Source organism: Pelodiscus sinensis, chromosome 7 (genome assembly GCF_049634645.1).
Source record: "Pelodiscus sinensis isolate JC-2024 chromosome 7, ASM4963464v1, whole genome shotgun sequence".
Classification (NCBI taxonomy): Eukaryota; Metazoa; Chordata; order Testudines; family Trionychidae; genus Pelodiscus; species Pelodiscus sinensis.
This window is the reverse complement of record NC_134717.1, coordinates 65,509,006-65,534,607: the sequence shown is the minus strand read 5'-3', so window position 1 is coordinate 65,534,607 and position 25,602 is coordinate 65,509,006. Positions and strand designations below refer to the sequence as shown.

Here is a 25,602-nt window from a genome sequence, read left to right as displayed (position 1 = left end):
CCTCTGGAGCCTGCTGAGCCTGCCCCAGCCCCTACCCACAGCGCTTTGCCCCCGGGACAGCTGAGGAAGTGGTGCAAGCCGTCCTGGCCCCACCCTTACAGAGACCTAGCCCCCTTGGGTCTGCCGCCTGCCCCGCCCTCGCCGACAGCTAGCCCCCTTGGGCCTCCCCCGCCCTCGCAGAGAGCTAGCCCCCTTGGGCCTCCCCCACCCTCGCAGAGAGCTAGCCCCCTTAGGCCTCCCCCGCCCTCACAGAGAGCTAGCCCCCTTAGGCCTGCCCCGCCCTCGCAGAGAGCTAGCCCCCTTAGGCCTGCCCCGCCCTCGCAGAGAGCTAGCCCCCTTAGGCCTGCCCCGCCCTCGCAGAGAGCTAGCCCCCTTAGGCCTGCCCCGCCCTCGCAGAGAGCTAGCCCCCTTAGGCCTGCCCCGCCCTCGCAGAGAGCTAGCCCCCTTGGGCCTCCCCCGCCCTCGCAGAGAGCTAGCCCCCTTGGGCCTCCCCCGCCCTCGCAGAGAGCTAGCCCCCTTGGGCCTGCCCCGCCCTCGCAGAGAGCTAGCCCCCTTGGGCCTGCCCCGCCCTCGCAGAGAGCTAGCCCCCTTAGGCCTGCCCCGCCCTCGCAGAGAGCTAGCCCCCTTGGGCCTGCCGCCTGCCCCGCCCTCGCAGAGAGCTAGCCCCCTTGGGCCTGCCCCACCCTCGCAGAGAGCTAGCCCCCTTGGGCCTGCCCCACCCTCGCAGAGAGCTAGCCCCCTTGGGCCTGCCCCACCCTCACAGAGAGCTAGCCCCCTTGGGCCTGCCCCACCCTGGCAGAGAGCTAGCCCCCTTGGGCCTGCCCCACCCTCGCAGAGAGCTAGCCCCCTTGGGCCTGCCCCACCCTCGCAGAGAGCTAGCCCCCTTGGGCCTGCCCCACCCTCGCAGAGAGCTAGCCCCCTTGGGCCTGCCGCCTGCCCCGCCCTCGCAGAGAGCTAGCCCCCTTGGGCCTGCCGCCTGCCCCGCCCTCGCAGAGAGCTAGCCCCCTTGGGCCTGCCGCCTGCCCCGCCCTCGCAGAGAGCTAGCCCCCTTGGGCCTGCCCCACCCTCGCAGAGAGCTAGCCCCCTTGGGCCTGCCGCCTGCCCCACCCTCGCAGAGAGCTAGCCCCCTTGGGCCTGCCGCCTGCCATACCCTCGCAGAGAGCTAGCCCCCTTGGGCCTGCCCCGCCCTCGCAGAGAGCTAGCCCCTGTTGTCCGTACCCACACGGCCATCAGCACAGTGCACCTGGGTTGTCACATGGTCTGAGCTGGCCCCGCTCTGGGGACCCCTCCCCTCAATGGCAGCTGGACTGAGGTGCATGGGACTGGCTGCTGGCAGTGGGAGCCTGGGGTCAAGTCAGGCTGGCCACATCCACAAGCCAGGGGGAGCCCACTCCACTGGGCCCTGCAGTGCATTGCTTGCTGCGCAGAGCAGGTTTCCCAAGGCCCGTGGTGCCAGCGCCGCTCCCATGCTGCTGGCTGTGGCCCCGGCTGGGCAGGGCCGAACTCTGCACCGCAGGAGGCAAACCCTGGGCTCTCTCTGCTCCCCAGAGTGTCCGCAGCCCCCCAACATTGTCGCCATCGTGGGTGGCACCATCGCTGGCGTGGCCCTGATCGGGCTGCTGCTGCTGGTGATGTGGCGGCTGGTGATGGAGGCGCTCGACCGCAGGGAGCCGCTTGCCCAGCAGGGCCTGGCAGGAAGGGACCCCGGCTTTTCCAGCACGGCCCTGGGACGTTCTACTGCCACGTTTCGTTTTTAAAAAATGAGAGTTGTGAAAGCAGGAAGGCCCCCGCGTTTGCAACCTTGCAGCCTGCTCCCGTGCACTGCCGGCGGCCTTAGGCCCCCATGCCCAGCCCCACGGTGGGCACCAAGCAGGTGCAGCCTCGCAGGGGCCTTTGGGGCGCAGGTAATAGCCTCCCTCTGCCCTGCACTCTACCAGGCCTGGCCGTGCGTGGCTGCGAGGCAAGCAAGCAGGTGCTGGCCCCACATGACAGTGCCGGGGTAGCGATTGTGGCAGCGAATCCCAAACAGTGCCCAGCACCCCCACCTCGACGCAGGACGTGCTAGTGCCGAGGAGGCGCCGCAAGCAGGCCCGGCAGCGCCCGGTGGCACAACACGTCTCAGTCCCACAGACTGACAGGTCCCAGCTCTCGGGATTTCACAGCTTTGTTTGGGCAGACAAGGGTGGCGTGAGGTGCTTACCGACCAATAACCCCGGCACTACACGAGCCCTGAGGCCTCACTTTGGCCTGCGTCGGCCTCAGACCGACTGGGCTCCGCTGTGCCTGTTGGCCAGTGCTCACAGCTCTTGCCTGGGTGGCAGCCTCCCAGTGCTCACAGTCCACCCGGGGTGTGGGGCCTGGGATCGCAGAGAGGCAATGGGAACCCGACTTCCCGAAGCAGCCGGCCCTGTTTCCGTGGCCGTGCCCTGTGGGTGGCCTCCCACACTGCGACTGTGGGGCCTATTTCCGTTCCTCCCTGGTTTCACGAATCCGGGCAGAGTTCCTCTGGGCGGCGTCCACTGGCTCCTTCGATAGCTTTGAGGAGCAGTGGGCGCTGTCTGGGGTTCTCTGCTCGGTGTCCCCATCCGGCTCCCTAGTTTTAAACCTTTAGCCTGCACTCCCTGATCCTTTTTTCATTATTTGTCCCCTGAAATTAATTGGACATGGGTCCAGTGTCCCTCCCATAAGGCTGGGGAGGGGCTTTTAGAACCCTCCCATGGTTTTCCAAATAGACCCCACTACATAACCCCAGAAGGGGGATGAGAGATCACGTTAGTGGGCACTGCCAGAGGGCAGTGTCCTGAAGGGGATGCCATGGTCTGGGAGTGACGCAGGTCCAGAGTCCAAACATGGATGGAGCAGGGTGATGGGTGAGACTCCAGCAAGAGGGAGACGCCTTGCTGACAACAGAGCTAGTTAGTTATAATTACTCCAGGCGCCATTCGTTAAGCACTGTGTACACACTCTGGCAGGCAGGGCCAACTTATCCATTAGGCACAATAGGCACTCGCTGCCAAGAGTGGCGGAGGCCCCCGGGGGGGTCAGGCGGCACGAGGGGTTTGTGGCTGCACTGAAGGAATTGCTGTGGCTGGGTGGCACTTCCTCCTGCACCTGTAGCCTGACGGGGCCTTCCTGCAGCGCCGCCCCGTGCCCAGGCACACGCTGTGGATGTGGCGCTGCTCGTCAGTTCAGTGTCACACTCACAAACCAGCCCCCGAGGGCCCAGCCAGATGCTCCCCGCTGCAGACGACAGGCTGGCAGGTCTGGTGGCAGAGGGACGGAAAACAAGGACTAGGCAAGTACTGACCATGGCGCTCACCCTGTCTGAGCCCCACACGGATGGCGCTGGGGCGGCACGTTTGCCTCCAGGCGCAGGCGAGGGAGCAGGTTTGCGCCAGGCGGCGGAGGGGGGCATTTCTAAGCAGCAAAGCGGCTCCCGTCAGACAGGCCCTGGCCAGCGCTGGTTGTAAGCTGAGCACACGGGCGCTCCCGGCAGAGTTTACAGGGAACACTGGTGCCAATGCCTGGCGAGTACCACCAAGGCCTGGCTCTGAGCTCTCTGGGGGCCAGAGGGCTCCTGCCTGGTGGATGGGAAGATGAACACGGAGGAGTTTCCAGCTAGACTTGTGCGTGCCCTCGGGGCTCCCCCGCCTTATGCCCGGGGCGTTGCTGGCAGGAGACTTCCAAGGTTCCTGAGCTGAAGCACCCAGCTCCACGGCTTTTCGGAGCCAGCCGTACGGGCGCCCCACTTGGCGAGCGGGTAGAGGCCACCCAGCGCTGCAGCTGCCCCAATTAGGAAGAGTCCTTTATTAATCACCTGCAAGTGCAAGGAGACACGCAGCCTGGCTCAGAAGGGCTGTTGTACCACAGCGCGACCCCCTCGGGCGGGAGCACGGAGACGCCCGCAGACTGGGGCAGTGCCAAGTGAGGCCCGGCTGACAGCCAGGCTCCGGCGCCCGTGCCATGGGCACGGGGCTTTGCTGAGGCTGGAAGCGTCGAGCCTGGCTGGCGGGGATCAGCACTGAGCACTGCAGGCCCCCCCCCTCCTGCCAGGGGAGACATCTCGGGGCCGAGTCGTCGCTCAGGAAGGGGCGTTCCGCGAGGGACAGGCCTGGCGAGAACAGGGCAGTCTGTGGTGTCGCTGAGGTTGCAGGCTGAGGGAACCTGAGCTCCCAATGGCCTGTCATTCAAGCAGGGGCCTGCTAAATCCTGCGGCCGTTCCCGGCAGGGCTGGGCTGGGGCTATGCAGGCAGGAGGGAAGAGCAAAGGGGCTTCCGGGAAAGGCCACAGTCTCTCCAGGGCGAGGTGTGGGCTGCTGGAGGCTGCGGAGACAGGCAGCCTGGGGACTTGCCCACTGAGACGGGAACCACTGAGCTCCTGGCCCCGGCTCTGGCAACACAGGGGCATGGCCAGCGTGTCTGGTGCCGCGGACAAGCAGTGCTGCTGCCCAGGCTGGCAGGCCGGAAGGGGCTGTGACACCCGCCCACAAGCAGCCAGCCCCCCCGCTCCTAGTGTCTGGGGAGAATGAGACTCGCTCTGGGGCCAGTGGAAACTGGGGCCAGTTCCCGCTCACCTGGGTCTGCCATTTCCAGCGCTGCAGGGCCTCGTGGTAGCGGATTCTAGTGAAGGTGACCTGCACCGGAGCGCAGAGGCTGTGAGTGCCGCCAGCTGGCCGGGCATAGCCGGGGGGCGGGGAGGCAGGGGACCAAGAGGCAGGCCTTACCATTGTGTACAGTGGGATCACCGTGGAGGGCATCAGCCAGTGCAGACAGTTATCCAGGCATTTTCGGAAAAGGAACCACTTGGAATTGACGTGTGCGCGCATCTGGAAGAAAGCGCGGAGCTCAAAGGTGGGGCTCGCACCCTGCCGCTGCAACTACCTGGCTCAGAGCACCACTGCCTCCCGCTGCCTGCTTAAGCCAAGGGCTTGGCGCTCGCTCTGAGCACCCTGGCCAGCCAAGCCTGGCCATCAGCAGCCACCCAGGACAGCCTAAGCGGGTTGCTGGAGCTGCCTGAGGCGGTAGCCCATGGTTCTAGGCACGAGATTCTTTCCCTGGCAGCTGCTGGAGATCTAGCAGGGGTGCAGGGCCAGACTTCCAGGTTGGCACCATGGGCAGGTGCTGGGGGGCCGGCGTCCCGGGGGCTCCCGCAAGCTCAAAGGAGGGTGAAAGTTTCATTTCTCTTACAGAAACCACAGAGGTCAGCTGTGGGCGGGGGCGGGGCGCTAGAGCGGTTGTGCCTGGGGGTGAATCCGGCCTGCATGCCCCCAGCACAGCTGGCCAGGTTACTCCCGCAGCTCTGCCGACCTGCTCCCTGCAAGCGAGCCCAGAGCCGCGCTGTGCCCTAGCATCAGAGCTGGAAGAGAGCTCGAGCCTTACCTCCACGTAGTTGTACATGGCGAGGTCGGAGATAGCGTGGTCGTCGGGCACACGCAGCCGGGAGAACTCGGGCAGGCAGCTCCCTGGGGAAGAGCGCCAGTTCCATCATTAGCCCCCATCTGCTCCCTGGCGCTGTGTCCCCGCAGGAAGGGGCACGCTAGGGCGCAGGGCGCTTCCTGGGGTGTGCGCGTCTCGGGAACCTGTCACTCACAGCCAGCCTGGGAGGCATCCTTGGGTACATACAGGTGACTCCAGTGACCCCAATCAGGCCTTGTTCTCTTTCCCTTTCCTAACGACCCCCCCCACTTCTGTTGGCTTTTGTGCCTGCCGCTGCATTTTCAGAGAGCTCTGCACAGTGACGCCCACATCCCAGTGACACTATCTGCCCCTGGCTCCTGCACTAGGGTCACCCTGCTGTGATGCCCATGGAGGCGCGTGGAAATGGAGGCGTCTGGGTTGCATCAGTGAATGCCCTGGGCTCTTTTCCTTCGTGTGGTCAGTCTCCTAAAGACCCGCCCATGGCCGTGGGCAGAGAGCCCCTCGACCTGCGGTGAGGCAAGAACTCACTCGGGATCCCTGCAGCCACAGAGCCGGCCCACTGCTGTTCTTGGCGGTGAGACCCACGGCCTGGGCCTACAGGACAGGATGCAGGAAACCCCCCACACTTGCAAAACGCCGGGTGCTGCGGCCCGGGAGCAGACAGGCCACCACTCGACTAGCTGGGATTAGAAGGGGCCACAAGGATCTTCGCTAACACCACGATCTTAGCACTGCCCCTTCCTGGGGACAACTAGTGGCTAATCCCGCCTGGCCCGCACAGCCTCATGGGAGCATCCCTGGGGGCGCCTCTGGGTGACTGATTGCAGCCGAAGCTGCCCAGAATCCCCAGCCGGGTCTGGTTTCCAAGCCCGGGGATTTACTCACGGAGGTCATTGTGGAACTGGTCCATTAACTCATCGAAGACCAAGCAGTCTTCAAATCCCTGGAAGACATAATCACGGGCAATGCTGCTGGACAGCACGGACTCCTCTCGGGTTTGACCCTAGCGAGGACCTGGGGGTGCTGGGCGAGAGAGGCCCAACCTGAACAGGGACTAGGCAGAGAAAGAACTTGCAGCTCAACAGCCTGAGAGAAAACTGACGGACCCAGCCAAGAGATGAGCTCCTTGGCCCAAGGGGTCTCAGTCCTTAGGGAAGGGCTGGAAGGACTTTGGCCCCATAAAACTGGGAGCTCCGGTTCTGAGCGACAGACTCTCTCCACTGGTAACCACAGGGAAACGCCTGGGGAGGCAGGACGGACTTTGCCAGGGGGTGGCTGCCGGGCGGCTTATTCCCATGCGTCTGGAGGCTTCTCTTGCTTTCATACGTCCCCTGTAATACTTTTCCCTTAAGCGTAAAGGGGCTTGCTCAGAAACAATGGAGTGGTAACGTCAGTGGTGGCAAACTGCCATGGCCCCAGCTAAGAGGAAAATAAGGAACTTGGCAGTGTAGGCAGGGAGCAGGCAACCTGGCAATACCCGGCTCAGGAGTGAGAGGACATGGCTTTCCATGCAAGAGGGGCACAAGCCTACAAGCGGGTGCCCTTCTGGCGCAGAGGGGCACACCAGGTGCAGCTGCCCTGAACTGTGACTGTCACTGAAAAGGGAAGCTGTAGCCTGCTGGCCCAAGTATGCCTGACCACGCATTCCTCTCCCCCCCTCCAGCAGCAGCGGACGATACAGGCACAGGGTGACTCTGCAGGGGCAGACAGGACCAGCCCACCTTGTACAGGTCCCTTCAGCCTGTCAGTCTTGTGTGGCTCACACCCAGCGGATTCCCCCTCCCAGCCTCAAACCCAACAAGCCAATCCATTGTGCAAGGAAATGGAACCAGCTGGTCAGAAAGCCTGCGCTCAAACCCAGCGGCAGGGCGCTAAGAACGGCCAACTCACAGCGTTCATGCCTTGCCCGTAGAAGGGTACCACGGCGTGGGCGGCGTCTCCCATCAGCACACACCGGGACGCCATGTGGTACGACGAGCACTTCACAGAGATCATGGCCTGGGGTGGCAGCAAAAAGTAATCGCGCTTCAGCGCTTGCCTGCAGCCAAGACAAGAGTTTGCATGAAACGCGGGACGCCGTTGGGAATGCTGCTCGACGGCATCCACCTCCCATGGGCCAGTCAATTCTCTGGCTCAGCACAGTCAGGCCTTGAGGTGCCGGACCAGAGAGATTCAACCAGGGGACCTGCTCATTAATACAGCTGCACATCCCTGCTCTGGTGCCACTGATCCCAGTGCCGCTGGGACACGCGACTGGCACGGGAACAAAGCCGGCCTGGGGCGTCAGCTCCTGACGCTAGTGCAGGGGGCGGGTGAAGCTCCTGGAGAAATGGGTGTTTGTGACGCGGTTTGGAAACGGGCTCCGAGATCCAACCTGTACCCATCCCAGCCTTGCTCCTGCTTCCCCTTACTAGGCCCCTTCCCACCTCTCTTCTGCAAAATACAGGCGCCCTGCTTCTGCCCCATTCACTTGGGTGGTGTGTACCCAAGTGCTTGGTTGAGTAAGGGTGTATTTAAGTCCTTGCTTCAATGCTTTGCTTGGGCAGTGGGAGGGGTGTCTGTCTGTGTGTGTGTGGGGGGGGCTTTGCAAACAGCTCCTGCTGCTTGCACAGCTCCCCCCTCCAGCTCAGCCCTTTCCTGCCTCTCAGCAGGAGGTGGTGGCTGCGGCGCTGGGCACATGGTGGGTGAGTGTCTAGGGACTGGCGAGAAGGCGCTCCTTTCCAAACCGCGTCAAACACCCATTTCTCCAGCAGTTTCGCCCGCCCCTGCACTAGCGTCAGGCGCCGAGGCCCCAGGCCGGCGTTGTTCCCGTGCCAGTTGCGTGTCCCAGCGGGCACTGGGATCAGTGGCACCGGAGCAGGGATGTGCGGCTGTATGAACGAGCAGGTCCCCAGGGCTTGGCCTGTGGGGACGCTGCCCTGCCTGGGCCTGGGCCACCGACACTGCACAGGTCCTGGGGGCAACGCAGCTATTGGGGGCGCCCGCACGCACCAGCGAGCGGAGAAGCTGCGGGGAAGCGCCAGCCCTGCAGCCCCAAGCACTCGGCAGGCGACCTGCCCCACGGTAACGGGCTGACTGGACTCTCAGACCCAGGAGGGGACGCATTTGGCCTCCATTCCCCTGGGTGCTGTCGTTTGTTAAAAGCAGAGACTGTTCCCTCCGAAGGGCCCGATCCACTGGCGTGTCTCCCAAGCCAAACTAGGCACATTTAAAGCAGGGCCGGATGAGGGTTAGATACCAACCACAGCTGGGATTTGCGCAGGATCCGAACCCTAGAGTCAGATGCCTAAATCCCCTCTCAGGCCCCACTGCAACCCACAGCACTCTCGCTTGGCTGCCACCCAACTTGGCAGGCTCCCTCACTCCCCCATGGGTACCCATCTCACCCCGCACCAGCCGCAGGGTCGGAGAGGAGCTTGGCCACCGGGCCAGTCAGCATGCTCAGAGAAGCAGCCCAAGGGGTGCAGGACCCAGCTTCTCCCGCAGGGCAAGCCCCTCTGTGTGACCAAGGGCTGGGCTGCGCCAGCTCTCAGGGGAGCGCCCGGGGCACTGGCCTGCAGAGACTCCCTCACGCTCCCCCCGGCGTTCCTGCACTCGCCGGGAAGATGTGCTAGGCCCGAGCTAGGACTCTGCTCCCTGCCGGCGAGAGCCGGGCAGACCCTGCTCAGCTGCCAGACAGGGCGGGGCTGAAGGGGGTCCCCGGGGTGAACACACCAACCGCTGCACTAACAGGTCTCCTCACCCCTGGGCGCGCTGCGGCGGCTCTTTTCTGCTGCTCTTACTCTGAGCTGGGCGAGGTCGCACCGTCCCCCCAGCTCGCGAGTCTCTGGCTGAGACAATCCCCAGCACCCCACTCCGTGAAAGGGGCGGGGCTTTGCACATCTTACGTGTCGCCGCCTCCACGAGCCAGTGGGAGCTGCCACCTGCCTAGCTCGCAGGGGGGCCAACCGAGTGGCTGGGCCCCGGGTGAGGGAGGGCCGAGGGTGGAAAGGCCCAGGCCAAGGGCAGCTGCCCTCGGTGCCGCCCAGCGCCTGGAGAGCAGGACTTGGCAGGGGTCTTTGGCCGTGGGGCAGCGGAGCCGGCAGCGTGGCGTGAACGTGTTCTCGCGTGGCAGGGAGTGTCTGGACCTGCCCAGCCCAGCGCGTGGCAATGCAGGGAGTCTCACCGAACAGCCTGGGCTTAGCGGCTTGGCTGGCTCCATTCCTGCCTCGCCCCTGCGGGTCAACGGGGTTTTCTAGGCAGGGGCGAGGGGCTGGAACCTCCCTGCCGAGCACGTGGTCGGAAAGCGGCAGACGGCTTAAGGGGGGAGGGGAGGCTGCCAGCCATCAGCACCTGGGAGCAGGACACGGGACAAGAGGAGACAGGGAGACACCCCAGACTCACCAGAGGGGGAGATCAGCCGGGGGTGGGGCTATTTCACAGCTTCTGTTTTCTGAAGACCTGTAACCCACCAGCTGCCTATGAGCAGAGCGACAGTCCCCAGCAAGCCCTGTTCTCTACTCTCCTGCTGGGGGGGAGAGGGTCTCCGGAGCGTTCAGGAGATGGGAGACGCTGGTCCCAGGGACAGGACTGGCAGGACCCCAGAGTCCCCGTCTCAGAGACGGGCTCAGAGCTAGGGCTGTGTGTTACAGAGTCGGAGCTGGCAAGGGCACTAGATGCTGCCCATGGGACCTTGTGGCTGTGGTAAGGGCCAGGCTGGGACAGTGACTTTCTAGGTTTTCAGTAAAGGAAAATGGACAAAGCAGGCATTCGATCAGGGGCAGCCAAATTCAGATTCAAGGCTCAACCTCTACTGGTGAGTTAAGGCATTAATTCTTAGCAGTAGGAGGCTGTTATCCCCCAGAGGGGAGCGCGGGGTGTCCCCGGCCAGCGGCTCACACAAGCGGTGGCAGACTGCAGTCGAGCGCTGGCAATCAGGACTCCTGGCTCGTGTTTTTGGCGCAGGCAGTGGAGTGTGGTCTAATGATTACAGACTGCTTAGCTTAGCACCTGGGGAAGGGCACCGCGACCTTCAGGCTTATTATTCCACTGGAACAACAGAGCAGACTGCAGTCTCCTGTCCTGCCCATCTGTTCTGCAATCTATCAGGTGTCTAGAGCCCCTCCCGAGGGGCCTGCAATGCCCCGGCCTCCCTTGACATAGCGCGCGACGTCACCAGCCCCAGGAGAGCTGCCCGTCACGGCGCTAGCTAGCGAGACCCCACAGGAGCGCTCACTTACTCTCCGATGAGGGGAACTGAATCTGGGAAGTAGGCTTGGAAGAATTCCAGCACCTGATCGCCCGTCGTGAGCCGCTCAAAGTCCTCGAAGGGCATGAAGAGGGTGCACGTGAACGACTTATCCTGTGGGAGCAAGGGGAGAGGCTAAGAGCGGCGGAAGGGGGAGGGGCCTGTAGGCCCCGAGCTCTGCACTTCCCTGCTCTGTTGCACAGAGGGGCCGATCGTGGCTGGTCCCGTGGGAGCAGTGCAGAAGCAGGATGGGGCCTGGGAGACCCCTTCCCACCCTGCGTGGTCCCAGGAAGCGGCAGAGCACAGACTCGGTCTGCGGTCTCCTGGGTCAGAGGGCCCGCCACTCCCACGGGGGCGCTAGGCACTGCGCGTCTCCCCAGCCAGCTCCTGTGGGAGCCCGCCCTGTGCCCGTAAGGAATGTGGGTTCTTGCCAGGTTAGGCAGCGCGATCATCATGAAGGTGTTCCTGGGCCAGATGTGCAGGAAATTCTCTTCCATGGCAAACTGCAAGGAAGGAAGGGGCTGGTCAGAGTCTCCTTAGCAAGCCCATTCCCCACAGCGCAGAAGGTCCCTGCACCATTTCACGAGGGTACAAGCCTGAGCAAGCCGGGCTGTTCCCCTTGCGTCCCCACCCAACATGTGCTGCCTCCTGCATTCGCTTGACTTGCACCTGAAAGCCAGGGACCTATCAGCTCTTAACCTCGAAAACAGGAGCACTGCAGCGCTGGCTGCCTGAGCCTGCAGAGAGCCCGACAATAGCTCATCCATCCCCAAAAGGCAACTGGCTCACCAGGGATTTCTGGAGGGGCTGCGGCAGTAGGGACCAGGGTGTTACAGCAGAGCACAGACTGGAGGGAGGCTACTTACATCCCCGTCCTTGGGTGGGATGGTGAGCTCCATGTACCCATGAGGGATGTACACGTGGCTGTAGTTGAAGCGTGTCTGCCGCATGAACTGCTTTCGCACTGTAGAAAAGGCTCCATCACATCCCACTAGCAGGTCACAAGTGACTTCCATGGACGTCTGGTCAGGTCTGAAAAACAAGAGACTGTTGGAGTGAGGCTGTGCTATCTGGGCCCAGGCCAGTGGCCTCCCACAGCACTGCTGCCGCAGCGGACCGGCCAGGTGCACGCTGCTCAAGAAGCATCCTAGCGCTCTGCTTTGGTTCGCTTGTGAGCCTTGAGGTGCGACGAGAGGGTCTGGTCACTGGGACATTGAGAGAATTCACAGCCAGGAGGGGTCACTGAGGCTGGGTCTACACTGGGAGCTGAGCTCGAGCTGAGCCGCATTAGGTCGATTTTCTAAACGGTGAGTCCACACCATCAACCCCTTTTGGTTGACTTTAAGGGCAGTTAGAGTCCATTTCGGTACACCTGCTTTTCACGAGGAGGAACGGTAAATTCATCCTTGATGGTCAACATTAGGGTACTGCAGAGGCAGTGCTGGGGAAACCGATGTTCTTGGCCACCGGGAGGTGTCCCACAGTGAGTACACAGGAAAATTCCCGGAATTTCACTTCCTGTGCGGCCAGTGTGGCGAGCAAACCCCCAAGCAGGCAGCGCGCTTCAGCAGCACGCCTGACCGTGAACGCCCAGGCTCACAAACAAGCAAAAGCGGGGAATGTGCAGGGAGATCCTGGACGACACTGCTGCACGGGGAGAGGAATCGGTTCATGCGGAATGAGGAAGCAGCGAAAGAAGCGCCGATATCAATGCCGAGATTGCACAAGGCATGGCGGAATAAGGATACGCCGGGACGCCCGGTGGCGCTGCTTGAAAATCAAGGAGCTGAGACGGTCGTGCCAGAAGACAAAAGAAGCAAGCGCACGGTGTGACTCGTCACCACAAACACGCCACATTTATGAACAGCTCCGTGGGATCCTAAGGCGGGAACTGACCAGTATCCCAACCCAGTCTGCGGATGGCTCTAAGGCGCTCCTCAGGTGGCAGCGTGAAGAACAGTGTGGATGAGGACGAGGAGGAGACTGGTCGGCAGGTGAGCGGAGCATCCCGTCCCACCAACAGCCAGGAACTTTTAATAACTTTGAAGCCGATCCCCTTCTCCTAGGACATCTCACAGCCCAGCCCTGACGGCAGCGACAGCACTTCTGAGTGCACATACTTTGTCTTGCGACCAGTGGATTCGGGCGATTGGGTGTGGTCTGTGGCGGCCACTCTGCCTACCCAGCAGGGGGGCCCTGGAACAGCTTGTTAATGTGTCTGGAGATGGAGCAGGAATCCTCCCTGCACATCTCCAAAAAGCACTCAGAGGTTCTCCTCCACCCTTCTCACATGGTCCCTGGGGAAGCAGGCCCTATTCCACCCCTCCACACCAGGCCAGCAGTAAGTGCTCTGCCATCACTACTTGTCTCTCGGCAGCAGAACCAGCGTCCCATCGTGTCGAGAGGCTCCAATGCCGGCGGCGTTTCCCAGTCGCTCCACTCGAGTCCTTCACAGCAGTGTATGCTCATGGCTTCCCGATAGTCCACCTGGTTCCGCGGCCCCAGACGTGCTCTGCGTCAGGCGCACGACGGTTGCTATGATTGCCAGCTGCACTTTGCTGCCGAACAGGCTCCATGCCGGGCCCATGCTTACCCTGCTGTGGTAACTGCATGGGTAACGAGAGAAAAAGGGGCACGCAAAGACTGTTTGCCGTTGCTTTCAAGCAAGGGGAGGGAAGAGATGGGTGCATTATGGGACACAGACAACACATACCCAGAACCACCCACTGCACTGCTTTGGCTCCAGCATGCACTGGGAGTATAATCCAGCATGTGAAGGGGCTGCAGAAACTGTGGAATAGCTATCCACAGTGCATCTCTGTCAAAGTCGATGGTAGCCACCCTACTGGGGACACTGCCTCGACATATGTGGCAGTCTTGCGCACAGTGGGGACATGCACTTCCAGCTTTACCAAGTTGGGTGCTAGAAAATCGACCTCCATAAATTCGACCTCATCTCGTCGTGCAGACAAGGACCAAGTCTGACCTGCTGCCCATCACAGGCTGTTACATTTCACCCCAATACCCTGGGCTCCCTCAGCGACACCAGTTAGACCAAGACTTTTAAACACATCATGAAATGTCTGATTCTTTGTAAACCTGATGTGCAGGGTCAGCTCAGAAATAAACTGGTTTTGAACTGGCCTTGCCCAGTTGTTTGAGTTGTGATTAATTATTAGGCAAAAGCTCTATTAAGAAAGCCTTTACGGCCGGGGCCTACATCACCTTTGGAAGGTTAACAGCCCTGATTCAATGTGGCAGTGAAGCAGCTTGTGTCCAAAGTACAGCGTAGCGTTGGGGTACTTCTCAGCAGCTGTGAAAAGAAAAGATATTTCAACACGAAGGATTGTACTAGCTCACACTGCTAGCCCCGAGAGCGCCCCTAAAGCATCGAGCCTTTCATCTCTTACATCAAATTAGATTCCTTCTGGTGGGGCAGGCAGAACATGTTATGAATAAAACGTGTAGAAGTGCAATACCCAGCGTGTAATACGCACCCTGGCCAAGAGTCCTTGATCACCAAGAAGGTGTTAATCTTCAGATCTCGCCATGATTGAGATTTACAGGAGCTGTCGAAAAAGGGTCTGTTTTCGACAGGTCCGCGTCTAGACTGCCTTTTTTTCCCCGAAAAAGCTCCATTTAGGAAAAAAAGCAGCGGCCATGTTTATGCTAATGAAACACGGGATATTTAGATCCCTGCTTCATTAGCAATTACGACGTGCCTAATCTACATCTCTCTGTCGACAGAGAGGTGTAGTCTAGACGTACCCCAAAGTGCCACAGGACTCCTGGTTGGTTTTAAAGTTACAGATGAACACGGCTCCCGCACTGAGACCTTCCAAAATGTCAGTGTTCAGTTTGACTCAGCAGAATGCAAATACACTGAAGCGATGGGTTATTTGGCTTTCCTGGGAACTTCCCCCTTATGGCTACACAAAGCAGATAACAAGGAGCAGTTCACATTCTCTCACCCAATCTTCCACATCCACCCAACATCAAAAGCCCCCTTGAGAGTAGCTGGTTTTCAGTGAACATCTAATCTGCAGGCTTCGTTTCCATGTGCATCAGGATGTGGCCTCTCAGAGCCACGGCTCTGGAAACCAGTCCTTAGAACTGCCTTGGTGTGACATGCGGCTGCTATACAGCGTGTTACAGGTCCCAGGCCGGAACGGGGGCTTGGAATGCTAAAGCCCGGCTCTGCCACTGCCACGGATCAGGAGCGAGAGCCTGGCTGGATAATTGGAGGCCAGATTTTCCAAAGTGCCTGCTAATTCTGGCACCGAATTTGAGACCATTAGGTAGCCCCAAAATGAGGCACCTGTATTTAGTGCAACTTTTGTAGCATGGGACCTTGCTCTCTCGTCCCAGTTTGGTCCGCAGTCAAACGAGCACAGTCTTTCCCTTCCACAAAGCGGTGCTAGGCAAGTTAGTGCTCGTAAAATGTCTTCTACCCTCAGTCAGCGTGGAGTGTTATTCAAGGCATGTCTCCACGAGCTACACGCTCGTCTGCTTTTGTGGGCTCTGGAGGTGGCTCCGGCCCGCCACAGAGAGACGCAGAGTGCTTGGAGAACCAGAGCAGCGTTCGTAGAAGAAACCATGGAAACTTAGCCCACTTGAAGCGCAGGCAGAGAGAAATATGCACCTGTTGACCCAGCGACCATTGTGAGGGGAAGTGACTTGCCTATACTAATGGAAACCCCCCTGCAACTGAAGCAGGAAGTGTCTATACTACAGCTGGGTAGGGGCACAGCTCTGGATTCTCTTAGGTGGGACCAAATGAAAAGGGGCCAGGGACACTCCAAAGAGCCCAGGACACTTACCTGTGAGCAGCTCTTTGTTTAAATTCGCCCTGTCCACAGAGAGAATGTACTGCAGGAAAACAGTTTTAGGGAGTGAGTATTTCTGAAGCCCTTTTTGCACAATCTATTAGTAGGATTTACACAATTGGATTGGGAGAAATCAGACCACTGGGGAGGGGTTTGAGCACTTGGGGGAATTCAAATGTTTGTTTTAGGGTTGCAAAAACCCGTCAACGTCTCCTGGCCAACGATATTCCTCGCACTGGAGGCTCAGCAGCCAAAATCTGTGCTTCGGGCTGGGTGCCGGCGGCGTGCAGGAGACAAAGCCCCTTCTTGGGCTCTCCAGAGACAGGCCCAGCAAGAGAGGGGCAATAGAAGACGCAGAGAGGGGACAAGATGTATTCACTGGTAACTCACTTCTCAAAGGGCTGCCAGGTGTCTGGTTTTCTACCGGACAGTCTGGTTTTTGGACTCCTGTCCAGTAAAAAAAAATCCAGAAAATACCGGACATGTGCAGTGTCCGGTATTTCCTGGTTTTCTGGATGGGCGCCGAACAGAAGCCTGGCAGAGGCGGGGCGCGATCGGCACTGGGAGCCCTGGCTGCGTCTAAGGAGGAGGAGGAGGGGCAGCCCAGTCTCTGCTCCTGCACGCTGGTCAAGTGCCTGGTGGAGCTGCAGCCGGACTGACCCGCGCTTCGCTGGGACCCTGCGCGGGACGGAAGCGCCCTGGGATCTGCACATGCCCAGGTCAGTCCTGCTCTCCGCCAGCTGATTCACTTCCCCTCTGGCCGGCTAGCTGGTTCTTCCCCACTTCTTCTCACGATCTTCCGCGGCCAGCCCCGCTGCACCCCCCGCCAGCCCTGCTTCCGGCAGCCAGTTCTCCCCTCCTCCTCCTCCTGAGTTCCCCCAGCTACCCCCAGTGCCACCGGCCACCGTCCCCCCCCCCCGATATCCCCTGGCCAGCTCTGCCCGACCGCCCCCCACACTGACCAGCCCTGCTTCCCATCGGCCTCTTCCATCTCCCCCGGCCAGCCCTGCTCCCCTCCTGGCCTGTCCCACCCCCGCCCTGATGAAGTGTGTCCGGTATTTTTTTTATGACTACCTGGTAACCCTACTCTCAGAGCACCCTCCTGCTGGCTGCAGCACTGAACTTTACACAGTGCTCTAACACCGGTCTAGTGAACAGAAACCAGGCCCTGGTCCCCAAGGCAGAGGGGGAAGATACCTGGCTCTTGGTTCCGTAGGGGATGGAATAGGTTTTCCCAGAGAGGGTGTGTATCCGCCGGGCCCGCATGGGGATGCCTTTGGCCACAATCTGAAATCAGAACGGAGGAGACATCCACTGCCCGCTCTCCTTGAGCGAAGCCCGTTTGGGAGTCCCTGATGCCCACTGAATGCAGTAGCACTAATGCCCGGCCCAGGGAGCTCTCGTCTGGCCGGGGCAACGTGTGACGTGCTGTACTACGGAGCTGCTGCGCCTCTCTGGACAATTAACTGCATCCGTCTAATAAAAGCTCCCAGCACCTGCGTGGGAATCCGAGCCAAAGCGCTGCCCTGGGACATCTGGGCTCTATTCTGCCCCAGCCTGCCGCACTGCTCCCCGTTTGACAGGGGCTTGCTCCACTGCTCCCCGTGCGCTGGTGCGGCCACTCAGGAGAGACTGCCACGCCACCCTGCTGGCGAGTGGAGTGGCCACGGCTGGGTTTGTGTTTCTAGTCGTGGTGCACATTGGCACATGCCTCGCTGCATGTCATGTTACTGGATTTTAGGGGAGAAGCCAGATCACTGTTGCACCCATGGGGGGGCGCTGGCCCCAAAAGTGGCACAAAGGGGGCCATGTGAGGTGTCGAATAGAAGCTTACTTTCTTCTGATTCCATATACACTATTCATGTGATTGTATAATGTCTGTGTGTGAAGTTATAAGCATGTACTTTGTGTGGGTACTGAATATTTCTCGGTATGTGGTTGAGTAATGGGCAAAGCTCAGCCTATGGACATGCTAATGAGCAAGTTGTTATGGAACACACCTCAAGAATGGGGACTGATACCTAGGGGCTACCAGCAGGAAACGGATAGGCCAGGTGACCTGCTGCAGCCAAGAAGAGATGGGGAAGAAGGAATCATAGAATCATAGGACTGGAAGGGACCTCAAGAGGTCATCGAGTCCAGGCCCCCGCCCTCAAGGCAGGACCAAGCTCTGTCTACACCATCCCTGACAGATGTCTATCTAACCTGTTCTTAAATATCTCCAGAGAGGGAGATTCCACCACCTCCCTTGGCAATTTATTCCAATATTTGACCACCCTGACAGTTAGGAATTTTTTCCTAATGTCCAATCTAAACCTCCCCTGCTGCACTTTAAGCCCATTACTCCTTGTCCTGTCCTCAGAAACCAAGAGGAACAAATTTTCTCCTTCCTCCTTGTGACACCCTTTTAGATATTTGAAAACCGCTATCATGTCCCCCCTTAATCTTCTTTTTTCCAAACTAAACAAGCCCAGTTCATGAAGCCTGGCTTCATAGGTCATGTTCTCTAGACCTTTAATCATTCTTGTCGCTCTTCTCTGTACCCTTTCCAATTTCTCCACATCTTTCTTGAAATGTGGCGCCCAGAACTGGACTATAGAGGCCATGTGGCATCCTCCATTTTGTGCTCAGCTCAGCTCTTTATCCCAGCAGCATGGGTGCAGGGGTCGAGGAGCCAGAAAGAACTGTGGACCCATCCCAACACAAGATGTGCACCAAGGACTTTTAAGCCAGCAGCTATTACATCTCTGCTGCAAGCCTGCGTTGAGAACTGGGAGAGTCGATGCATGTAATGTGTGATACCTTAACCTTACTCTCATGCTTTTCTTTCTTGTAGTAATAGACCTTTAGGCTGCGTCTAGACTGGCAAGTTTTTCCGCAAATGCAGGTGCTTTTGTGGAAAAACTTGACAGCTGTCTACACTGGCCGCTTGAATTTCCTCAAGAACACCGACGATCTAATGTAAGATTATCGGTGTTCTTGAAGAAATACTATGCTGCTCCCGTTCGGGCAAAAGCCCTCTTGCGCAAATGCTTTTGTGCAAGAGAGCCAGTGTAGACAATGCGGTATTGCTTTGCGCAAAAAAGCCCCGATGGCAAAAATGGGGATCGGGGCTTTCTTGCGCAAAACCACGTCTAGATTGGCACGGACGCTTTTCTGCAAAAAGTGCTGTTGCGGAAAAGCGTCCGTGCCAATCTAGATGCTCTTTTCCGCAAATGCTTTTAACAGAAAAACTTTTCCATTAAAAGCATTTGTGGAAAATCATGCCAGTCTAGACATAGCCTTAGAGTTTAGATTCTAAAGGACTGGCTCAGCATGGTTTGTGGGTAAGATCCAGAGTGTAAATTGACCAGGGATCTGTGGCTGGTTTCATTGGTCACCAGAGCTGTAGCCGTTTGGGGTAGGTGTATTGGGTTCTGAAACCCCTCACCTGTGTACGAGGCCCGGGGCTCTTGGGGGCAGGGATATTGCTGGGGTGTCTGGGGGGTTTTGCTTGTGAGGCTTCTGGCTGGCCAGGCAGGCAGCTGGAGCGCTTGGTGGGACTGGTGAGTGGCCTGTTTGGGATGGTTTCCAGTCAGGGGCAGTAAGGAGCTTTGAATTGGCACAATTCGCCCTGCGTGGACGCCCTCGGCTGTGCCCAGAGTGGCCCGGCCCAGTGGTGTAACACAGGGTATTCCCCGCATGGATAGAAGTGCTCCGAAGGAGCACTGGCTTGCACTCAAACTCAGGGCATGCAACGGCCCTGAGCCAAAGCCCAGGGCAGTCAGTGGAAAGGCTCAGATTTCCCTGGCCTTTGCAGCAGGCCCCAGCCTGAGGCTGTTTGGGGAAATTCAGCTCATTGCCTGCATGTCCTGGGGCCTAGACCTGAGCATCAGCCCCTACCCCCCACCCCCGCTCTGCTCTGCTCCCCACCTGGAAGGGATGATGCTTTCCCCTGACTCTAGGGCACTTGACTGTCCCCCCCCAGTGCTGCTCCTCCTAGGGCTCTGGGCCCAGAGAGCTGCTGAGCAGAGCAAGCGCCCTGCTGCAAGGTGCCCTGGCCTGCCAGCTGCCTGGCTCGGCACGGCCCTGCTCCTGGGAGCTGGGACCCGTCTGCCGTGCAGCACTGGGGCGTCAGGCACCAGAGGAAGGTGGGGGTGGTGCCAGGAAACAGTTCGGGCGTGTTTACGTCTCCGGGGTAACGTCAGGCAAAGCACAGCTGTGGCCTGTCCCTAGGGCTTTGGGCTGCTCCCAGCCAGCCAGCCACCGAACTGGAACCTGGCTTGACGACAGTCGCTTGAGAACCCGGGGGCGGCAGCGAGGCTACCTGCTCTTCCATCCCAATGGCCTTCAGGGCCTGGCGCCCTCGGTGAGACAGCGCCAGGTTGATGCTCCTTCCACGCATGGCTCTGGCGACGCGGATATCTGAAAGCAGAGAGCAGCTGCTGTTTGTCCCTGCTGCGGCCTTGGCTCGTGCACAGAGGAAAGGCTGGGCACATGCCACAGGGCTGGTCAGGCAGGGGCCAAGCAAAGCTTTACCCCCGCCTCTGAGGAGACCCAGCACTGCAAGGTGGACAGAAAGCTGGCTAGCCTGTCGGGCTCCATGGGGAGCGATCGACGCTCCATGTCTGCTTGGCGGTCGGTGTCAAGAGGAGTGTCCCAGGGTCCGTTCTGGAGCTGGTTTTGTTCAACAGCCTCAGTAATGACCTGGATGAGGGGATGGGTTGCACCCTCAGCAATCTCGGGGGAGAGGCAGGAACACTTGAGGGCAGGGAGAGGGTCCAGAGTGAGCGAGACACATGGGAGGGTTGGGCCAAAAGAAATCGGACGAAGTTGCACAAGGCAAGTGCAGAGCCCTGCCCTGGGGATGGAAGAAGCCCAAGGCTGCTACCGGCTGGGGACCGACCGGCTAAGCAGCAGTTCTGCAGGAGAGGACGTGGATCAGGCATGGGCAATACAAAAATAAAAAAAGAGGGGGGGAGCCCGCCAGGGTTAGTCGCTGGTGGGCCCCCACCTCTTCTTCCTGCGCCGTTGCAGGCAGTGGGCCATCGCAGCTCTAGCTGGCTGTGGACTGGTTCGCGGCCGAGAAGAGCTGCAATCGTCCAATGCCTGCAGAGGTGCAAACAGAGGTGGGGGCCTGCCAGGGACTGACCCTGCCGACTGGATCTGAGCTGCTGGCTGCAATTTGCCCACCCTGACCTGGATGCTTCCTACCTGTGGCCCCTGTGGTTTGCTCCAATGCTCCCCGGAGACATGCGCAATGTGACCTGAGGCAGCCAGGCCATGGCGGCAGCCCAGCCTTCCCCACGTGTGCTGCCTCCCAGCCCAGTGGCACCTTCCACCATCCCCCCGCATGTTCCTCACTTCCTGCAGGCCAATACCTCACCCGCTAAGGAACCCACCTCCTCACGACGCCAGCAGAGCAGCGCCTTGCCCGGGGCTAGCCCCACTGGACACAGGGCCACTTGGCACGAGCAGACGCAGACTCCACGGGCCTGGTCTCAGGCTATGGAGACTCCTTCTCCCTTCAGCAGGCTTCGGCTCAAGCCCTTAAGGCCTGCTTTTGTGTGAGGTAGGCCCAGACCCTGCCCATGCGGGGCCCAGGTCCCAGTGGCTCCCGAGGGAGGTTGACTGAACAGCGTTGGTCACTAGAGGCCTGTTCTTGAGGTGACCTCTCCTCTTGATTCTCCCACTGGCGAACCAGAGTAGCCCCCACCTGGGTGACCATGGCTCCCTGAGGGTGGCCAGTCCAGCCATGCTGGAGGACCAAGGAGGGGGACACAAATAGTCGCGTTTGGCTTTGTCTCACAAGGGTAGCTGTGGCTGTAATTTAAAAAGCGAGTGACATTTCCTCCACATGGCACCGACTAGCTTGGGATTTCCCCCCCGCGCGCGACAGACCCCAACAGGCAGCACTATCCTACCGCATCTGGGGCGAGTGGTGCCTGCGGGGGAGGGGGTGCAGGGAGGGTCACCCACAGGAGCAGGGACGGGGCACGTGGGGGCACCCCATTTATCAATTAGAATTTTGGCAGGGGCCTAACGCATGCAGGACAGTGTCCTTCAATCGTGCACTGACAGGGTTCCAGGACACTCACCCTTCGGGAACCCAACTGTCGGAGTCGGGCATTCAAATCAGCTCTTACGAGGAGTGCATAAAAGCAGGGCTCCCGGGGTTTCCCGCACCCCCTGAAAGGGGGACTGCAGGCTGGCCACCAGCCTGCGATCGCGTACGCTCAGCGTGACAGCCAAGGCAACACTCTGCAGACACATTTTCAGATGCTGTTCGTCTCGCGGTCTTTCCCCAGAGTGTTCTCCCCCCATTTTAGGAGGTGGTGGACGAGAGCATGAATAGTGTACGGCTGAGCTCACCTTCTCTGGCTTCATAGAGGTCGACTTGGAAGCCTCGCCTTGCGAAGAAACAGGCATTTAGAGCCCCCACCTGCAAGAGAGGGACAGGAGCAGGTTACGGTAAGAGCCATTGCCTGGCAGAGCCTCTGACCGCGCTTTGCAGTGATCAACACGCAGCATCACTGATAGGCAGCTTCTTATCGAGGAGACACTGACAACCAACTAGCTCCGCAGTCCAGGGCAGCTTGGCCAAGTCCCTGAGAGAGACCTTGTCTCCTAGGAAAGGTGCCCTGAAATTCGCACACAGGGTAGCTAGGACTTGGGCGTCAACCAAAGAGCCCTTCACACTAAATTGCACTGACATTAGGGCGTCGTCTGCACTCAGGCACGTGCCCCGCCCAACCGAACAAGCTCTGTGACTGCAGCGGTGCGGACGGTACGAGGGAGAAAGGGGCGGTGTTCGCAACAAGTGCCATGCCCCTAGTCACCCACCGAGCGCCATGCAGGGGCGGCGTTTTACCTGGCTGGCTGTGCTGACATGCACAAAGGCGGCGTGTGACCTGTGCAGCATGGCTTGGGCTGCTGCAGTGACCTGAGGACCCATCACGCCAACTGGCCCCGGCCTGCAGGGCTTACAGGAATTGCTTGCACCTGCCCTGTGCCCTCCTGCTCACCAGAGAACATAGGCAGTGCAAGCCGCAGGACGCTGGCTACGAACAGCACGAGGCATGGACGTACAGGCACTAGCTAAGGCAGCCTGTAGAGAGGCTGAGGCTGTTGAGACAGGTCGCAGCCCAGGCGGGAACCCGCTTTTCCGTCAGACGGGAGCCGGGTCCGGCGCTCAGCCTGACTACTGCCTTGCACCAGTCTGAACCGAATGCAAATGAAGCTTTGTGGGGACTTCAGAAGGCAGCTCACAGGAAGAGAAGAGCAGCACTCTCTCTGCCCCTCCCAACCCCAGCAAGAGAGGGGGGGACGCTAAGAGCCAGCAGCCCAGGCAGCCCCACTTCTTCTCCTCCAGAGATCAGGGGACAGGCTGGGTCTTCTGCCCCCTCTTCCTGCTGCACATTGCGGGGCTCCAGCCTGTGCCTGCGGGGTGACAATGACTGTATGGGCCAGGCGGGGGCCAGGGGGTTCTGGCTCTGCTGCAGGCGCTTACACACCATGTCTCTGGGTGGCCCACCCAGAAACTTACCCTCCCCCCCACCCCCGAGCTCCTCCTGGGCTCCCCACTTCCAGGACAGAGCCTGGGGTAGCTCCATGGGCTCTTTGCCCCCCTGCCCCTACCAGCAATCTGGCCGAAAGGTCAGTCCCAGCTACAGGAGGGCTGGGTGAGGGCCCCGTCGGCTCACCCTGCCGACAAGGTTCCTTCCTGCTCCCTGTCTGAAGCTGGCTGGGAGCAGCTGCTCACCCTGCCGGCCACAGGCCTGAGGTTAGTGCTGCGCACGGCTCTGCGACAAGCCAGCGCTGGGCCGGGGCTGCCTCAGAGCGCTGAGCTGCCAGGCAGGAAGCAGCTGGGGTGGCACATTTGTCCCCAGCACTGGTGAGGCAGAGCAGGAGCTGTTGTGTGTCAGGCTGCCGGCGGCCAGGTGTCAGCCAGCTGCACGAGCGGACCCCCGGGGAGGAGAGCGGACCCTCGGGGAGGCCGTGCTTTTCCCACCCGTGTTACTCATTCACTAGCTCCGTCAGCCTGGAAACCTCCTTCAGCAGCTTCAGGCGCGCCCCCAGCAAGGCCCCCCATCGCAAACCCAGCCATGCCAGGGGCAAAGTCCTGTGTGTGCAAGCACGGCAAGCCCGGCTCCCCAGCCCAGCCCCTGCCAGAAGAGCAGGGGCTGAGTGAGGGCCGAGACGTACCAGTGGGGGTTACACGCCCCACCCGTAAGCCACAAGCAAGCAAAGGCTGCAGAAAGGAGAAGAAAGAGCAGGTTGCATTCCCAGGGCTTGCAGCTAGCCCTAGCCGCCATCCCCAGCCATCACTTCCCACCCTGGGCTGCTGCCTGGCTTGGAGAAGCCATGTTAGCATTGCTAGCTGCAGCCTCTCTGGGATTTTCACCCCAAACGCGGGCCTGTTTGGCCAGTCACCTCACTCTCTCCCCCCCCCCCCCCGAATATAAAGCCCTTTGCTACAGCCCTTCACCTTGGTACCTCTTGCTTGGCACAGTCTGTTCTCATCCCAGGCCACCGCCCTAGCTCCCTTCCCAGCAAACACAAACCACAACAGAGACAAGGGGGAGTCTCTCACCAGACCGCCTCCGACAACAGCTACTTTCTCCTGAAGGCCAGGGGAGTCCATGTCTGCAGCTGTCTCACTGGAGCGTGGTGTCTGCTGCCTTCTGCCCCGAGGGAATAGCGACTGCTCACCCTGTGGCACGAAGCTGCTGTGCTTGCAGAGAGCAGAGCAGAGGGGAGGGGAAGGAGGCGGGCTGATTGTCTCTGATTCACCTCCCTGGGCAAATAAACTCATAACTGGGTCAGCTTTGACCGGGTGACACAGCCATTGAGCAGGGTCAGCGCCTGCCTCTCCTTCCCTGGCCAATAGTGTCTGCAACCACACATCTTTTGAGCAGGTCTTCTGCAACTCAGCCTCCCAGCTGGACCATATTCATTATTCCCATTTGGATTCCTTCTCCAGCCACCACATGGGGATGTAGCTTAGACCTGTCGAGAGTCCAGCACGCTCCTGGTCCTCCCTCTTCAAGCTCCAGGCAGGAACTGAACTCTCTGTTCTGCAGCTTGCCTTTTATATGATCCTTCTCTCCTGACTGGTTGCTCAAGAAGCACCTTCACCCCCATTGGTTGCTTCTCTGCAGGCACTCTAGGCAGCCCAGAGGACTTCTTCACTACTGTCTTCTGGAGCAGAAGGGGAGCTGTGGCTAATGGGAGCTGCAGGGGTGGTACTTACAGCACCTACAGCTCCCTGACTGCCTCTCTGCCTAAGAGCCAGAGGAATGTGCCATCACTTCCTGGGAGCAGCAAGTCCCAAAGCCCACACCCTCACCTCCTTCCACAGGTTAGAACCCACTGCTGCACCCAAACTCCTGCCCGGATCCCACACCCCACCCTAAGCTCCTTCCTGCACTCCAAACCCAGAGCCCCTTCTTGCACCACAGAGACCTCACCCCCAGCCCAAGTCCCTCATCCCAACTCCTGCCCCAGCACTGAGTCCCTTCCCGCTCTCTGAACTCTCCTTGTCTCCAAACCTTCCTCCCCAGCCTCACCACAGAGCCTGCATCCCCCGCCTAGAACCCTCACCCTGTGCACTGCAAGCCACTGCCCTAAGCCTTCTCCTGCACGCCAAACCCTCATTCCTGGCCCTTCCTCAGAGCCCGCACCATCAACCTGCGATGGCGTCAGGGACCCCCTCATCCTGCACCCCCATAGCAGCAAGATGTGTCTCCGCCAGCCAGAAGAACAGGGGGGTTTATTGCTTCTCCAGGGTACAGCACAGCACAGCACAGCACAGCACAGACGTGACGTGGCTACAGGAGTCAGGGCAGGCAGCCTCAGTCCCCTGGGGTAGGGGTCCAGCCCCCCCAACCCCCAGTACTCAGCTTAGTCTCTTCCCTCCTTGTTTTTCCAGATAAGATTGACTAGCTCCCAGGCCCTGCCCCCCAGCCAGGTGGCCGTCTCTCCCTTAGGGAAGAGTCTTATCTGCTCAGACTGGGACTAGGTGTCTGAGCCGATACACATGTGGGTGAGTCAGTGGAAATCACACATCACAGTGCAGGGGAACCCTGTGGTTAGAGCAGACAGCCCCCCACTACGACACACAACCCAAGTTCTCACCCTCCCACACATGGCA

At 59.9% G+C, this 25,602-nt stretch overlaps 1 protein-coding gene across 2 annotated transcripts; it reads right to left on the bottom strand.

Annotated features, from left to right (window-relative positions):
• Positions 1-2,897: 2,897 nt before the first annotated feature.
• KMO (kynurenine 3-monooxygenase) lies at positions 2,898-24,474 on the bottom strand. 2 transcript variants are annotated; one of them, XM_006113340.4, is made up of 15 exons: positions 24,043-24,469; positions 21,822-21,891; positions 19,777-19,874; positions 16,668-16,757; positions 15,465-15,513; positions 13,870-13,957; positions 11,511-11,676; positions 11,076-11,147; positions 10,637-10,758; positions 7,308-7,455; positions 6,303-6,360; positions 5,379-5,461; positions 4,724-4,825; positions 4,574-4,633; positions 2,898-3,817 (listed from the first exon to the last, which is right to left on the bottom strand). In XM_006113340.4, exons 1-15 carry the CDS (start codon positions 24,262-24,264, stop codon positions 3,653-3,655), a joined length of 1,593 nt encoding a protein of 530 aa, XP_006113402.1. In that variant the 5' UTR covers positions 24,265-24,469; the 3' UTR covers positions 2,898-3,652. The 2 variants fall into 2 exon arrangements, with proteins under 2 accessions (XP_006113402.1, XP_075790273.1); XM_075934158.1 differs by lacking the exon at positions 11,076-11,147 and having other exon boundaries at positions 24,043-24,474.
• Between the last annotated feature and the right edge of the window lie 1,128 nt (positions 24,475-25,602).